This window comes from Typopeltis vanoorti, chromosome 19, assembly GCF_054136105.1.
Source record: "Typopeltis vanoorti isolate ZY-2024b chromosome 19, IOZ_Tvanoo_1.0, whole genome shotgun sequence".
Taxonomy (NCBI): Eukaryota; Metazoa; Arthropoda; class Arachnida; order Uropygi; family Thelyphonidae; genus Typopeltis; species Typopeltis vanoorti.
In genome coordinates this window covers 104,546,466-104,564,645 of record NC_143567.1, presented here as the reverse complement: position 1 = coordinate 104,564,645, position 18,180 = coordinate 104,546,466, and the positions used below count along the sequence as shown (strand labels likewise).

The following is an 18,180-nucleotide window of genomic DNA, read 5'->3' as shown; positions in this document are numbered from 1 at the left end:
AGTTTAATCCTTTATCCAAGTGTAAGAAAACAAAGTTTGCACCTGGAAATATCTTCAGGCAACTCCAAGCAAATGTGGACCAAGCTTTCATTACGCCTTGTCTCAGCATCTCCCATAATGCAAATCACATCTCCTTGCAGACATGTATACTGCTATGCATTAAGGGAAGGGCCATTACCCAGACTGTTTTCAACCTTTATTGAGGTGTATTTAAGTAAAGACCGCTCTAAAAATTAGACGATCCCGAAACATCGCCCAACTCAGCATTGTTCCACTCAGTGACAGGCTCACCCCATCACCAAGAAAAACTCAGCATTGGCTCTACCCACCACCAGACAGAGCCATAATCTTAGCAGTGGCTCTACTCAGAGACAGGCAAAAACCTACCTCAAGCAGAGGTCATATTCACCTATAGGAGTTGCCAACAGGTGTACCACCTTATTATTGAATTACTCTGGATTTACTGATATTATTGATAACTTTGCCTTGACATAAGCTAGAAAATATACTTTGAAGTAATTTTGAATATTATTATTGGTTTGTATTATGTATCTTAGTTGTTTTTTAAATAAATATTAGTTTTGTGTTATCATTTAAACTTATTGATCCTAAACCCTGTAGACTGTATAGCAATGCGGTGTTGTCCTTAACCTGAGTGACATGTACGGGGCCCGCCAAAAAATCCTGGCCTGAGGACCCTTGATCCGAAGCCTTATCGATAACATAAACAGTCGATTAACATATATTATATGTATTAAACACTGTATTCTTATAATAATGTGAGCTAGAACAAAGAAAATGTTATTAAGAAAATCATAACGAAGACAATGGTTGCGTCCCTATTACAGACACTTAGCACAGTGTTACTGCTATGCTTTGGAAACAATAATTATCAACACAATATACTAATTAATTAAATCTAAATAATTAATAGCAGTTAATTTTATGTACATACGACTTAATTTTCCAACTTTAGGTTTCTTTGCTTTTCACTTGACTGCGAATGGAGTCATATACTAGTATGTTCTGCAATAGTTTGTGTGTGTTAGTTTTGATAAATTTAAAATTTTTCTAATCGATTTGTGTATATTTTATGGTACTAAATGATAAAACAGACTAGTATCTACATACGTTTTATGAAGTCATGACAAAGCTAAGTTTTTATTATTTTTGCGATATTTTCAGGCTACGCCGTATTCTGCGAGTTTTTTCAAATTGTCGCAAATCACCAAAAAATTTCCTAGTGTAGTTATAAAAAATGCTTATAATTAGACCGCGCATTTAAGATCCATGTTGTTCACGGATGAACTTTATAAAGTACATTGGCTATGCAAGCTCTTAAATTAAAGTAGGCTTTCTTAGACATTCTGAATCAACCACGGCCACCTTATACAACACATCATGGGAGTGGCTCATGATTTCGTGCATCTGATATTGCTTGCAATGAAATCTTTTCCCTATTTTTTTTAACCTCTGGTTTCAGGATTTCTTGTGCCATGAAGCATTGTTCATATCCTCTTTCTGACCTGCTGGATTTGTTATCCTTGAATGTTGGTTTTATGTATCTCAATAATCCAAGCAGTGAAGTAATTGCAATTACTTCACTCATTCCAATCCCTGTCACCAAGCTAACAGAAAAGCTGATGTATTTGTTGTTAGCAGTTTCTTGTAGCACATTGCTCATGCACCAGTAATATAATCACATGATGTTCTATACACACCAAATGTTCTGCATCACTTTATAACCAAATCTCCATCCTTGTACACTGCTGATATTATCTTCTTGTAGCCACACAGATCTTGTTCTCATGAAGAAGATTGACATGCATACCTTGCTACAATTGGATATAGAAGTGTTTAATTTCTTTTCCAGTACAATACGCCATCTCTTTACACGAGTTTCGTATAATGTTATGTGTTTTCCTCATCCATTAAAAACGATATATTCGTTAGCATTATTGTTGCAATGTCTATTGTTATATAATGATAGCCCATCAGACATTTTTATAAAGCCTTCTCAGCCAGCATAGCTCCTTGGAAAGTAACGTTTGCATACAAAGAAAGATTATGTCAATTCCTCATGCTTACTAGAGGAACTTTTATAAGCTTTTCTTTGACTAGTTACAGGTTAGGTGATCTCTGGTATGGGCAAACGGAATTTTCTGAAGGAAACCTAGGAAATCGATCTTAGAATTCACACTATTTCAGACAATAACATAATCTGTTATGGTGAAGGACCTAGAGTTGGTAGCACGTTTATGCCATGTCTTCTCTGGAGTTCACTTAATAAATTAGTCCTACTCTTGGCCAGCTATCTTCGATTTCGTACCAGTGAATAAAATGATCACATGAAACGCTCTTAAGTTATTCCTATAATGGAATAAAACCTGTTATATGATTTTATAACTTTTTCAAATTCCTCCTCATATATAAATCTGACAATGGGCATTATATTATTATACTCCTTGTAATGATGTTTATAATAATACTTGCTCTAACGATAAACACTTTGGTTTTCCTGGACTTAAATCATGCTCTTTAAAGAAAGTCCCTAGTCATTCCAAAAAATATTAAAGAAAACAACATATACCGGTTGGCTTGAAACAAATGATTCAGTTTTTTCCCATACCGTACTGCAGTCGACAACCATTGCGAAACAACTGTTACTAAATCTGAGTCTAATTATGACGAGTTTTACCATCACCTCACTGTTTTCACTTCAGGCTCTCTATAGGAATGGAGATGGCAGTGGATCAACGTCTGATCATCTGGAAAACTGACAGTTAACCATTGTCACGAGTAACGATTTGCAACTGAAGACCCACACTAGGTCTTCTTGTCTACATGATCGACCTATTTGGTTATTTCCTAGCAACAGAATATAATCATATTATTCATGGCATGATAGTATTGTATTATATATGAAGAGAACATAAATAGACGTTTAAATTCTATATTTTAAACGTCTTATATTTAAATATAAGGAACTCGTTGAATAGTTGCATTAATTAATAATAAAATTTTAATCCTGGTTCATAATCTATATGCTACAATAGTTATTTTACAAAAATCAAAAATGTTAATAAATCAAATATTTACTGCAATAGATTTGCACATTTTAATTTATGAGACGACACGAATCTCGTGTTGTTCTTTCTGTTCTCGAAACAAAAATGATTACAAAATTACCAGGGAAAATCGTTCTAGCAATTCCATGTGCCGAAACCCTGTTTATCACACAACCACTGTGAGACGCTTCCAACCAACGCTTCGATTATTGGATGCCTAACCTGGTTTTAAAAAAGTTCCATGTTCGGTGTATAGAACAGCGTTCGCATATGATACAAAAATATAATAAAAATACAATAATAATAATAATTAAAAAAAAAAAAAACCTTAGTCCCTAGCGACAATTGCACTGTTTTACAGGTATAATACATTTCTGGGTGAATAATCCCAGATAATTACAGGGTCAGTTTTATGTCTGAGCAGGGCTAATAATTAGCTCTCGATGACAGCAATATACACTGCGGAGGCTCATTTTGTGTGGGGCTGGATATTTGCAGAAGGCTGTGCTGTGCTGTGAGTTGCCAAGAGGAGAAGTGAATCTCCAGAGCCGGCTCTAGAATTTTTGTCACCCCGTACAATCCATTACTTGCCGCCCCAGCACCAACCTCAAATTAACTTTTGGAATTTTGAAAACCATGATGTTCAACATTAGCTTCATGACCATTAATTTTAAATATAGTACCATTAATAATAATGCACTGAAAAAGTGATTAAAATACTGCATATTCATAAAATAAATCATCGACTTCATCAATTGACAATTAAATGAAATGCAGTATTAATTTATTACTTACATATATGGAATGATCTTCACTTGTACAATGGTGAACTGTTGAGCTACACTTAACTATAGAATGTACACGTTATAGTTTTAGCACTATTTTCACATTATTTTAATTAGAATTTTTATTTTAGTATCCACTGATTAAAAATACATTTTTCTTGCTTTCATATTTGCAAAATCACAAATTAGGTCTGCATAGTCTAATTTCTGACCGATTTCATGTTCAATTGAAATCATGACAAGTCCTTCCAATCTAGTTTCGGCCATTGTTGAGCGTAAGTAAGTTTTAATAAGATTCAGTTTTGAGAAACTACGCTCACCACTTGCAACCGTCACAGGCAATGTCAGTAATATTCTTAGAGTGACAGTGACATTCGGAGCAAAGTTATTTTCAACAATAAAACGAAAAACTTCAATTGGCGGCGTATTTTCTGGTACTAATTTGGACACTACTTTCAGTTCATCACATAGCTGAATTGCATCGATGTCTCTATTTTCTTCATGTGTTAAAACGGCTTCTAGGTTTTTACAATTGTCTAAGAGCTCATTTGTCGTCTCAGATTTTAATTTAGAGATGTTATATAAAAATGAAAAATGTGAACTGTGATGTTCCAATTGCTCGAACCTTTCTTCAATAGAATTAGTTGCAACATCAATAATAAAAAAGAAAAACTCAACTTTGAATTTTGTTTCGGGATCTAAAATAGGTTCATCTCTTGCTTTATAATCATGCTGCTTTATCTGCTGACGCAATCTGATACTTTCGAGTATTGGTTTCAAATCAGCATCAGCTTTGACTTCCTCAGCTAATGTAGCATCGACAAGAAAAATTTGAAATGATTTGTAATTTCTGAGATTCTTAAGACTTTTGAGAAGATTACCCAATGCTGTTATGGCACTAGACAATTCCATCTTTATGCTTTGCAACAGTTTACTTGCAACATTAATTTCATTTAAAACATAGTGCCATATAACCAGACAACATAAAAATTTAAACTTTCTAAGTTTTAGAGCAAGGGTTTCAGCTTCGTATGTCGCTATTTTGTCTACTGACTCATCATCAGCAATTTCTATCAGTGCACAATAAAACTCCTCAATATGGTATCTTAAAGGACGAATAGCGTCGATTCTAGAAAAATTTCCCAGCGAGTTGTATTTAATGGCGTGAGCGTTAGGGTTTTAATATGTGTCTTAAGGATTCCCCAACGCAGCATTGATGCTGAGAAAAACACATACAATTTCTGAACCGTTTCAAAAAATGAAATCCCTTCTCTAGATGACATTGCGGCATCGTCGACCACCAAGATGAGAGAATGAGAACAGCAAGGGATATAAAAAGCTCTTGGGTTCAAGTCCCTAATGCGTTGTTGAACTCCTGAATGCTTTCCTTTCATGTTCGATGCATTGTCATAACCCTGGCCACGCATGTTTGCGATTGGAATATTCATGTCTGATAATTTTCTTACGATACATTCGGTTAACGCTGAGCCTGTAGTGGCTTCTACAGGAATGAAAACAAGAAAATGTTCATGAATGTTGATATCAGTTGGATCCGTATTAACAAATCTTACAATTAATGTGAATTGTTCAATGTGGATTACATCAGGAGTACGGTCTGCAACTATGCTGTAATATTTAGCTTTCTCAACCATCGCAATTATTTGTTTTTTTTTATGGTTCCAGAGAGGAGAGCAATCAATTCATTTTGAATATTTTTCCCAAGATAATGTTGGGCCAAACCGCTAGCTACTCTCATTAAATGTTCAGACACAGCACTGTCAAATCTGGAAATCAGTTCAACAAGCTGTAAAAAATTTCCATTTTTATGGTCATTTAAATTATCAGATGTTCCACGAAATGGTAAGCATTGTTGACCCAAGAACTGGACAACAGCAATTAGGCGTTCTATTATGCTCCTCCTGTGCTGAATTTCTGAATTTAATAACTTTTGCTGCATTGAATCAATTGTCTGTTCTAATTTAAACCTGGACGATAATTCAATCCACTTTTTATGGGACTCCAAATGGTTTTTGGATTTCTCCTGTTCATTAAGATACACATACAAATGACCCCAATCATTATACCCATTAGTAGTAGTGAATGACATTATATTACAGGAAAACAAATTACAGCAGAAACAAAATACAGAATCTTTTTCTTTTGAATACACTAACCATGATCGATTAAAATGTTCTCCATTGCTTAGTTCCCTGGTGTAAAAATTGAATGAAAATTTCCTACCATTAGAGCTGCTCGGAAAAATAAAATCACTGTTTCTCTGGCGGGCCATTTTTTACAATTTCCAGTCTTTCGGCTTAAAGAAAGATTCCATCTAGTTGGATCAGTGTACCTATCAAGTTCACCACTTAAATCTCTAGATTCGGAAATTGTCATATCAGTCTCATTTTCGAGATTCCTTGCAATGTCTATGTTACTGGGATCCGAGTTAGAAGTACCTGCCATGAGCTCAGAATCATTGCTTTCGGTACATTGACTTATTACCTCCTACCCTACATCAGCTGATTCAGTTTTTAGATATTTAAGTAAAGTCCCGCTATGTTTTTGAATATCACGTTCTTTTTCTAGTTTCCGTTTGCGATATTCCGCACCTGATAGTTTTTTTCTTTTATCGGACATTGTAATCTATTTGAATATTAAAATTGTTTTAAACCCTACAATAAAATATTATTATTAGTATGGTATTATTTAGTAATTAATGGAGATTGAAACACTGTACTAACTAGTAATTTACATAAAAATCAAAAAAATCTTATCACTGTAACAGTCACTAACATTGAGCAAAATCAACTTTCCTTAATACACGCTCAAAAACAAGTGAAACGTTCTGGAGATTACAGTATCGACGGCCGTTACTCTAAGACAGTGGTTCTCAAACTTTTTGAAGTCGAGGCGCATTTAAAATCCTACAAATAATTGTAGGAGCACTATGTACAAATTTCTGAGAAATATGTTATAATAATTAAGTCAAATATTACAGAAAAAAAATAATGCGATAAAAAAAATTAAAATGAAATATACATTAAATTTATTCATTCTTGTGTTTATGAAAAACATGAGCCTGATGTGTCCTAGTGATTGCTTCAATGTTTGGGCATATATTTGAAAGGCAAACTCTCATTTCCTCGTCAATACATTGAAGAGTTCCTCACTTTTTACATTTAACTGTGGTGAGAGTAGAAAATACTAATTCACATAAATATGATGTTGAAAATTGTAGTAAAATGTTTAAAGCTTTTTTAGATATTGACACACATTCTTCTTGTATAGAAATCCAAAAGGCTTCAAGAGACAATTCCTTATGTTTAATCATCAATCCACGATCAGTGGATATAGCTGCCAGTTCTTCTTCTGTTAATGTTAAACCAAAATCACTTGAAGTTTCCATAAATGGGTTTCTAATCCAATCGTATTGTTCAGTGTTAAGTGATAGAAAATAAGAACTCAATTTTTCTTCTAAACTTGTTAAATGTTCAGCTATTATTGGAAGCGTTTCTTTTATGCAAGTGTTACTTACCAATGGAAATATTTCCAAATTACCTTCAACAGCTTTTCTTTTCCAAATCTGTAGTTTTCTCTGAAACGCTTTCATTTTGTCAGCGGATGTGAGAATATTTTCTTCTTTCCCTTGCATGCTAGTATTCAAAATATTGAGCTGCTGAAATATATCGGCCAAATACTGTAATCTGGCAGTCCGAAATTCGCACCGAAGGAGATTACAAAAATGTAATTGTTTCATCTCTTCATAAAACGCAAGAAGTTCTTGTCGTAGCTCGTGTACACGGGTAAGTACTTACCCCCCTTGATAGCCACCTCACCTCAGTGTGTAAAAGCAGCCGTCTGTGTTGTGAATCCATATCGATACAAAGCTTTTCGAATAAACGCGATTTGACAGGTCTTGTTTTAATAAAGTTTACCATCTGAACAACTTGATCTAAAACTTCTCTTAATTTTTATCCCAATGTTTTTGCCATCAAGGCCTCCCTATGAAGAAAGTAGTGAGTTACTATAACATTCTCATTTTGTTTTTTTACAAAAGATGTAAGGCCCTTAACACAGCCTACCACGAAAGGGGCTCCATCTGTACAAATGCCTACACACGACTTCCATGTTAACTGCCATTTATCAAGATAGCTATTCAAAATGTTAAAAACGTGCTCACCTTTTGTAGACACACTTAATTCTTTGCAAAAAAGAAACTTATTTACTATTTGATCTTCATTAATAAAACAGACGAATGCTAAGAGTTGCGCCTTGTTGGTAATGTCTATTGACTCATCAACTTGCAATGCAAAATTTGAATACTGAAGTTTATTACTGCATACATTTTTCTTGATATCAGAAGACATTTCTATAATACGCCTCTGAACTGTATCGTTGGACAGAGGAATCTTGCTTATTTTCATTGCTGCTTCATTTCTTAGCATTGTCATGACCATTTTTTTGCATGCAGGCAAAATAAGTGACTCACCTAAAGTATGATCTTTCATATTTTTTGCTATCAGTTCTGAGACTTGATAAGAAGCGATTTGAGCTTTATCAGAAACAGTCATTATACTTTTAAAAGAATTTGGCGCTTTTGTTTGCTGTTCAGACAATCTCTTGAAAAAACTTACACATTTATCTTGTAAATTAGAGTGTATAGTTTTAGAATGTTTACTCAATTTACTAGGAAGCAATGATTCATTTGCCATTTTACATCCACATACTAAACATAGCGGCAAAGGATGATCTTCACTTCCGGTCCAAGTGAAACCAAAGCTTAAATAACTTTCATTATATTTGCGAGTAGGTCGCGATTTTGCTTTCTTACTTGCACTCAACTTTTGCTCACTTCCAGAATCTGATTCTTCAATATCACGCTTCTTTTTGAGAAATCTATCCATTTTATTTGGGTGTATTTATCTGAAAATAAGTAATATGCACATAAAATCCACTTCCAACACTTTTATAATAAGTAATATACACAACAAGAATAAACCATATTCTTGTTCTCTTTGCAAGAAAAACCGCTGTTAATTAACATAATAATGATGTGTTGACAAAGAGAGCGGTATATCCATAATGAAAAGGTATAATAGAGTAACTATATTTATTTTTATATCTGGACACATATTTCTCTGGAATACCCCTTTGAGAACCACTGCTCTAAGAGAAGGACTCTAGTGAAAATTTCAGTCACTTCGTATATGACTCGTTTTCTAGTACACGTGTCTTGCCTTAGGCAGTAATTCACATAATCGGATGATTGAGTTCCAAGTTCCCGTGTTTAGTTCACAATGTATGCATACCCAATACTAAGAATTAGCATGATTAATACAACTAACAACTACAGCTTTTACAAATATATTACCACATATTATACAAAAATAGTGGCACACAACAGTAGGTAATATTTTAACATTTATTCTGATGAACAAAATTGGCCTTGGGAATGGCAGATTATGTTAAACTCTGAATGAGATACTATTATATTATAATTCTTCTCATTCAGAATTTAACACCAGCTAACAGTGAGAAATTCAATTCATAGTAAGTTAACAAGCACAAGATGGAAATATAATATCGCGTAATGAACTTTTAAATGCAGTTTTATTGCAGACTCCATTGTTGTGTATGCAAGGAATAGCGGAGAGGCGAGAGGGAAAGAGAGTAAGCGAAGAATGACTCACATAGCTTCGATTACCAAAGAGCATTATGCGAGTATCATTGGTCGACGGATTGTCGGAAATAGAAACAGCATCATGGCCATAATAAGTCACTAGTCAACTTATTATATCATAAAAACTGCCATCTTACGCAATATTATTATTATTATTATTATTATTATTATTTTTTTTTTTTTTTATTATTTATTCCACATCTTCATTTTATTCACTTTCATTTTCGCCATCCCCCCAAAAAATTACCGCCCCGTGCAAATGCACGCGTTGCACCGCCGGTAGAGCTAGCCCTGTGAATCTCTGCAGTATATCCGGAAGGCGAACTGGTTAAAACAAACAAAAAAAAAGTATTTGCGAAATTCGAGTTGGTAGGAATATGTACGATTTGTGTTAGCAGTCATCAGTCATTTCTTATTTCATTTTATTTGTATCAGAGATCAGATCAGTGTGGTCTCTGTTGTGTGCTTTGGTGTGTGCGCTGATATTCTGAAGGTACGTATTAGGTATTTGATGATGATGAAAAAAGAAATTATTTATTTATTTATTTATGTATATTAAAAAAAAAATTAATGACCGGAACCCAAGTTTAAATTAAAAAAACTTTGATTACATTATTAGTTTCGTCTAAACTTAGACTTCATCAGGTGTGAGATAAACATATAAATACCCGTAACCAATCTAAAGGAATCGGTTTTTTAAAACACAGACTAACGTATCTAACTATGAAAACAATAAAGGCTAGACTTGAAATAGAACAATGAACTCTGACTGTATCATTATGCACATGCATGCGTATAAGGTCTCGAGAGCGCCAATATTGAATGGTAGAGCTGTGGGAGTCTGGCAGGCTGTAGCTTAGATTGTTATTAATATGGAAGGGATTTATAGCTATCTCATTAGACTCTAAAATTCTTCTCTCTAATTCGTCATGCCATAGGTGTATATTGACAGTTTCATGCCAGAGTATCTGATGTGGCAAACCTTCATCATTTCAGTTGAAAATAGCACAATATGATTTGACAAAGCACTGGCTCGAGTTCTGTTGTACAGTTGGTAATTCTCTTTGGAGTTCTTCTAACCGTAGTTCGATAGATTTCTCCGTTTGTCCAAACTATGGCTTACTGCAGTCGCAAGGAATCTTATAAACACCAGATATTAAAGATTATTGTGTTTAGATTTAGGACGACTTAAGATGGAACGAAATTTAGGTAGGGTGTAAAGAACGTCTTGATATTATATTTCTTTAAAATTTTAGCCAATTTTGGAGATGAAGAACTAATATCGCAAGGAAATGCTGTCCTTAGAAGTAATGGTGTCTTCATATCCTGGTTGTGGGTTGAACAGTAATCTGTCTAGAGTTTTCTTAGAGTATCCATTAGGAACTTCATTACATTATGAAGTTCCTCTTTGTCCAACAGAACCAACCGTGCTTAGTGACCTAGAGTGGAGATGATACCCAACTTCTATGGAGGAAAATGGTGTGAGTTAGCATGAAAGTACCTATCCGTATGTGTCGGTTTTCTGAAAATAGAAAATTTGATATGTCCAGCCGTCCGGGTTTCTTTGATATCTAAAAATGCGATAGAGCCATCAACTTCCAATTCAGATGTGAACTTAATATTCTGGTATATATCATTCAAATGTTCTTTAAAGAGTTTGAGGCTATCTAGATCATGTTCTTCCCAGAAAGAAAAACATCATCGTTGTAGCGAAGCCATATCTTTGGTTTTAGGGGAGAAGATGAAATTGCTTTTTTCTTCAAAATTATCTAGATCATCTGTACCCATCCGGTGGTATGCATATCCCCGGGTGTACATGCTGGCCGTTCAGGGGTGCACGAAAAATAATCAGTAATGGCAGAAAAACAAGTAAAGGAAACAAAATGCAAAACTTTAGTTATGGAACAATAAATATTAAATTTAAATCATCACTAATGGAGAACTTCAAAACTAGCTCATATCAGCGAATGCTCATAGATGAGGGCGTGGCTATGAACCCCTCCCCCAAACCGGTCTTCTACCAATCATCACGCATAATTCATGCGTCACTTTTGTCACCCATCCTCCTTTTCAGATCAATCATGTGTTACTAAGAAATGGTCTTTGCGATAACGAATCTTCCTCTGACTTCCATTTGCGACGTTTCTAGGACTTTTCCAAAAATATAAATCCATCCGTAGCCAGACTGTTTGATCAGTTCAGTTATTGACTGAGTATAAGTAAATGCGTTGTCTTTACTTGTGATTCTTTTCAAGTAATTTTTTATTTAATGTTTAACGTAGTTTCGGTTATTATTGTCAGTGATTTTTAAGTATGTCAGTTATGGATCAGTGATTGAAAACAGGAACGGTTAAAATACCAAAACTTGATGTGGATTATAATCGTTGCCAAGTACTTCTCAACACGTGTTCACAGCTACGAGTACACCCACACCGGGAGATTATAAAAAAGTCGCGTACCCAGATACTACACAGAAGGAAAGGAAATACTGTGAAGAGTATTAAATATGGGTTTTCATTTGTAGGGGATGGTGACGGTCCTAACCCTTTTTGTGTTGTGTGTAGGGAAGTATTATCCAACGGTTGCATGAAACCCTCCCTATTCATGCTACATTTAGAAACTAAACATTCTATGAATAAAAACAACAAAATACATTATTTTCAACGCTTAGAAAAGCGTTCAAATGCAACTTAATACTTGACGTCAGGAAAGAAAGACAACGAGAATGCATTTGAGACTTCCTACCGTATTGCTTATCGCATAGATAAATGTGGTAAAAACCACACCGTAGCTGAAGATTTTATTTTTCCTTGTATTAAGAAGTCGTTTTTTGTAAGTTTGGGGAAGAACATGTCCGCAAAATCGATACTATATCTTTTTCAAACAATATTGAAAAATTCAGGATATGTTTGACGATGTTGAAGCAGTAGTAGATAGAATTAAAACAAATAAATTCTTTTCCATCCAGGTCGACGAAATTGTAGATGTTGCTGATTTATCTATTTTGCTCGTCATTGCGAGGTACTTGACAGAAAATGAAATTGAGGAAAACCTGCTGCTTTGTTACCTATTGACAGAGCGTACCACATGCGAAGATATTTTTAATGTGGTCCATGGTCATTTCTTTGAAAAGGACATTAGTTGGTTGAATTGTTGTAGTATATGCGCTGGCGGAGCCAAGTCTATGTCAGGTTGTATTATAGGCCTGCGCGACCGAGTTAAAGAAGTAGCTTCCCCATGTACCATGTAGTCATTGCTGCATTCATAGACAAACTCTTGCATCCAAGTGAAGTGAAAGACGTTCTTGATGAGGCTGTAAAAGTTGTAAATTACATTAAGTCACAACCACGAAACTCCAGATTATTTAAAGCACTGTGTGAAGAAATGAACAGCCATCGCAACATATTACTTTTGCATACTGAGGTATGGTGGCTATCACGTGGTAAAGTAATTACACGGCTCTTTGAACTTAGACATGAAGTCCAGGTTTGTTTGTTTTTTAAGAAAAAAAAAACCTGGACCCGTTTATGTCTTGCTCCAAGGTTTCATGATAGTGATTGGCTTCAAATTCTTGCATATTTAGCAGATATTTTTCGGAAATCAACAAACTCAACTTGGCTTTCAAAACAGCTCAATCACTATATTCAAAGTAGCCGACAAAATTGAGTCAATGATTAAAAAACTGAACTTTTGGAAAGCGTGTATTGAAAGAGTTCAGCCTGAGGTGTTTTCGAAACTCTGTACAACTTCTTATCTGAGAATGACTTGCACCTATCGGAAAACGTGAAAGAGAATATTACAAGTCACTTGGAAGGTCTGAAAGTGTCCTTTTATGAGTACTTCCCTCAACATGGAAAAGAAAACAATTGGATTGCAGAGCCATTCGATGAAGAATTCTTCAAAGAAGCTAAACTATCAATCAATGAAAAAAGAGCAGTTAATCGAACTTTCAACCGATTCTTCTTTAAATTCTGATTTTAAAAGAAAGCATCTTATTATCTTGTGGATAGATGTCAGTGAGGAATACGAGCAGCTCAGTGAGAAGGCATTCGAATACCTCTTGCCATTTACTAGTACTGAACTAGTGGAGAGAGAGCTTCTTACACCTTCATAAAAAAATAAGTACCGCAAAAGCAATTATTAATGCAAGTCCGGATTTAAGACTGTATCTTGCATCTTTTGAGCCTGATTTCAAGAAACTAAGTGCAAGATGCAGTCTTAAATCTTAAAACTAGCCTATTGAAACATTGTTGGTGAGATTGTTGAGCTTGCCAACAATGTTTCAATCGGATAGCGATCTGTATACCAATTATTACAGACTTTTCAGATAACGCAAATAAATATTATTAATAAGAAGAAATCAAGAGTTTGTTAAATACTTGATTATTATTATCAATATTTAACATGAAGCTATACTTATTTCTGTGTTACAAATATTGTAAAATTAAATCTGTGGTTTCTAATTTTAGTGTAATAATTTTCCTTTCCCCACTCATTACCTTATTTCCACTATTTTACATTAAGTTAGGCACTGAATGAAAGTGTGAGTATTTAAAAACAGCTATTTTAAAAATAAGCGGTTCAATTTTTAGAAATGGGTTTAAAAGGGGTACACAAGTGGAAACAGGTTGGGAGCTAAAGCACACCTTCAGATGAAAAGCTATCATAATTATAAAGTTTATATTCTTTGTGAAACCGATGATGGCATGAGACTGGAACAGACCACTTAGCCTAAATTCCATGTTAGGAAGAAGAAGAAGAAGAGAAGATATTCTTCGTGAATATAAACGAGGGGTGGGGTGGGGGGGAGCTAGAAAGTTTTGATAAACATCCAGAACAAAAATTATATTAAGCCAGTTGATATAAGCACAATGAAGAGCATATCTTAAAATCCTTTAATCCCCATGTTCATCAAATTACAGCGATTTGATGAAAATATCAGCAATATATATATATATATATATTTGTTAGGGTGCAAGTAACAAGACGCTAAGTTTGGGGGAGGGTGGGGAATACCCGTGACTCCCGGCTTTGGGAATTTTTTTCTGTTGGGTTTTGATGTACACTTAAACCAACGTTGAACATTGTGAGCAATTAATCTAATTATGAGTTAAGTGAAAACTCGTGCAATTTCACATAACACGTTTTTTTTTTTTTTTTTTTTTTTTTTTGTCGAAAGCACTGATGAAGAAGCGTTACAGAAGATACGTCTACATAATCGATTTGTTTTTAGGCAGATAACCATAATTGACAAGTTTGTTAATTGTCAGCTGTACAATTAATTTTGTGAGCCCGTTCTATCAATTGGCTCATATGCCTGAAATTCTGCGTATGGTTTTCAGAGAAAATTACACGTGACTCCCGGCCGGCTTCATCTCCCTGCCCTGGAAGAAGCTTAGTACTGATTACTACGTTAATGGGAGAGGTTGATTTTTCTTATTTACGTCAGTCGCTACTAAGTGCGTACATTTCTCCACGTTTTCATTGATTTTACGTACCCATAAGCATAACGGGAGATTTAGAAATGATGAGAACACGATTTAACGACCAAGTTAATATGTTGAGATCGAAAAAAAAAAAAAAAAAAAAATAAGGAAAAATAATCAGTTATTCACAAGAGAAGAGTATTATTCGTTTTTAGCGAAAGTTAAAAAGAACGAAGAGAATGTTTCAGGGAAAACACCTGAAGATTTTCAACGGTTATCAAGATATGATATTGTAAAAATTGGAAATGTTGAAAAACTCGTCGTACCTGTTAAAAATGAAAGAGACCTGATTATGTATTACACTTTCTTGGAGGAAAATTTTCAGTTAATTCATGACACACATGAATTAAATCAGGGGACGAAACAGAATGATGAAAGTGATTAATGAGAAGTATAAGAACATCACAGTTGAAATTGTTATGATATATTTGAATCTTTGTGAACCCTGCCAAAAGAAATTGAGCATTCCAAAAAAAAAAAAAAAAGAGGGCTCGTTGTTAAACCAATTAAAAGCAGCGAATTTAATTCTAGATATCAGATTGATTTAATTAATATGCAGTCACAAGCTGATGGCGATTATAAATTATAATGGTTTATCAAGACCATCTTACGAAATTTATTCAAATTAGAGCTTTCAAAACAAAACGAGATGAAGAAGTTGCATATCATCTATTGGATGTATTCACAATATTTAGAGTCCCGTGCATCTTGCAAAGTGACAATGGCCGGGATTCGCGAATAAAATTATTGAAGAAGTCTGTGAAATGAGCTTAAGATTGTTCATGGAAAACCTCGGCAAAGTTAATCACAAGGCTCGGTTGAAAGAGAAAACCAAGACATTGAAAAAAATGTTATCCACATGACTTGAAACAAATAAAACAACAAATTGGTCGGAAGGGATAAAATTTATTCAATTTATGTAAAACAGAGCACATCACTCTGGAATGGATCGCAGTCCCTATGAAACTATGTTTGGCTGTGAAGCTAAGGTAGGTTTGAAAACATACCAGTCGATACATTGTCAGAAATCATGAGTGAAGAAGATCTTGAGATAATATTAAAAGATCAAACTAATAAGGATGTTGAATATCAGAAGATAATCTCAGAGAGGGAAAGCGGTATTAGGACAGAGAACGGTGACAATATGGAAGTGGAAATAGGTTCATAACTAATTCCAATTGCAGTCTCAAACCGAATAAAAGCTGAAGTGTTGTAAGCAATGTCTCTTCAAGCATTTCGTTGATCTACCAGCCGTAAAATCGCATTCCACTCCAGTGGTGGCTCTTGGCTTCAGATCGTGGGGGTGCCGCAACTTTCGAAATATACATACACACACTGTAAGTACAGTATATACGTGTTTGGATAAAATATCAAAATTATAGTAAAAATTAAAAAAAAAAAAATTAAACATGAAAAAATATTGTTTATTGTCGATAAAATTATACAGTTTAGTATAATTCAAAATTACTTAAAAATAAAATCCATTATCATAACCCTTCTAAAATAAAAACTATAACAAATGTTATGTCTTTAATTGTAATGTCCAAATATTTAAAGAGACGGAGTAAGCAGGTATATATACCACGAACACTCTACTACTGGCACAAACTGCATATAAACAACAGTGGAACTGCGCGACGGACAGTGCCGCATTGCGCCAATAGTTCACAACTCACTATGACTTGCATATGCTTAATATTATTTAATAATATGTTTTCTATTATTTTTTATACAAAATAAGATAAAGATAATTGTATAGGATTGTTGATGGTAAAATTAAATATAACAAGCAAATATAAATTAATTAAAAATATATCTATATCTATATATATATAGAAAAATTGAGGGTGTTGCAGTTTCGCAGTGCCTATGCACGATTCGCCCCTGTGCCAATCTGTACATACCCAGTATTATAGATTTCTTTGTAATCAATTTCCCTTCCAGGTATATATACTGTTGATGTTACATTCTTTTAGTAGCAACACAAACAATCGTTTAAAAGATTCAGTGCATACCTTCTCTTCACTTCGATATAGAAGAATATAGTTTCCTTTCAAGTATAATAGATCCCTTCCTCATGCTAGCTTCATTTGTTGTGTTAATGTTCTTTCCTTAGCCATTCTCAACGATCCATTTCTTGATATTATTTACATAATGCCATTTTACGGCAGTGTCTACTTTTATATAATGATATAACTTTAAGCATTTTTATGATACCTACTCACAGCTTGCATAGAAAGTAATGTTTGCCTCTAAAGCGAGAGGCTGCCCAAAGAAAGACAACTTCTATTACAGTACTGATTACGCAAATGCTTTATAGTCCTTTCTTAGAGTAGGTCCTGAGTGAGTCGGTGTTTGACATGGGCAAACAGAATTTTCACACAGAAATCCAAGAAAACTGACCTTAGACACACAGTTTCAACCAATAGCATATTGTATTATGGTGAAGGTCCGCGAAATGGCAGCACATCTTTCTTCACTGGTTGCCGTTTAAAAAGTTATTCATAGTCTCGGGCCAACTATCTCGGATTGGTTACTGGTGGAGATTGAATTTCCCCTCAGTCTCAAAGAATTACATCACGTAAAATTGCATCGATTACTGCTACAGTGGAATGAAAACCATTAGCTGATTGATTATTATTATTTTTTAAGAAATCATACTAATATAATGATGTAACAGTGAGCCGTCCTTCACTTCTCATCCGTCCCTTAGTACAGGGAGACTCCTCTAATGAGGGTTTATGACGAATTAATGCAGTCATGTTCTCGGTCCTCTGCTGCATCTCCTTAGGAGGGTCAAACTGAATTGGATTGCGAGCCATTTACCATAGAAGTGTATTTCATTTTGGCCACAAAAAAAAAAAAAAAGGATATAGATATCTCTTAAATACTTAAATGAAAAATCCAGTTAAATTAATCTTTAAGTAAACGAACAGATTAGCGTCTTGATAGGGTATCTTGATTGACAAACCTACAAATACATTCGTGATAATAGGGTTTCAAGATTAATGACTGCAAACACATCATGGATACAAAAATATATGAAATTAAATAGTATTTGCATTCTTTTTTTTTTTTTTTAAAAAAAAAAGAGCATGTGATCTATTTAGATATTGACTTGAACCAACGATACCCTTTTTCTGAATGACTATATATGTATA

At 34.3% G+C, this 18,180-nt stretch overlaps 1 protein-coding gene across 1 annotated transcript; it reads right to left on the bottom strand.

Moving 5' to 3' along the window:
• Window positions 1–4,959: 4,959 nt before the first annotated feature.
• LOC150096418 (zinc finger MYM-type protein 1-like) lies at window positions 4,960–5,960 on the bottom strand. Its single transcript, XM_090409059.1, has 2 exons — window positions 5,594–5,960; window positions 4,960–5,354 (listed from the first exon to the last, which is right to left on the bottom strand). The coding sequence occupies exons 1-2, from the start codon at window positions 5,958–5,960 to the stop codon at window positions 4,960–4,962; spliced, it is 762 nt and encodes a 253-aa protein (XP_090265185.1).
• Between the last annotated feature and the right edge of the window lie 12,220 nt (window positions 5,961–18,180).

Bases quoted from the DNA above. Each gene is read 5' to 3' on its own strand.
- LOC150096418 (XM_090409059.1), bottom strand. From the start codon at position 5,960: ATGTCATTCACTACTACTAATGGGTATAATGATTGGGGTCATTTGTAT. The intron at 5,355-5,593 runs GTTTGGCCCAAC...TCATTCCTGTAG, and splicing joins TTTAATGAGAGTAGCTAGCG to AAGCCACTACAGGCTCAGCG.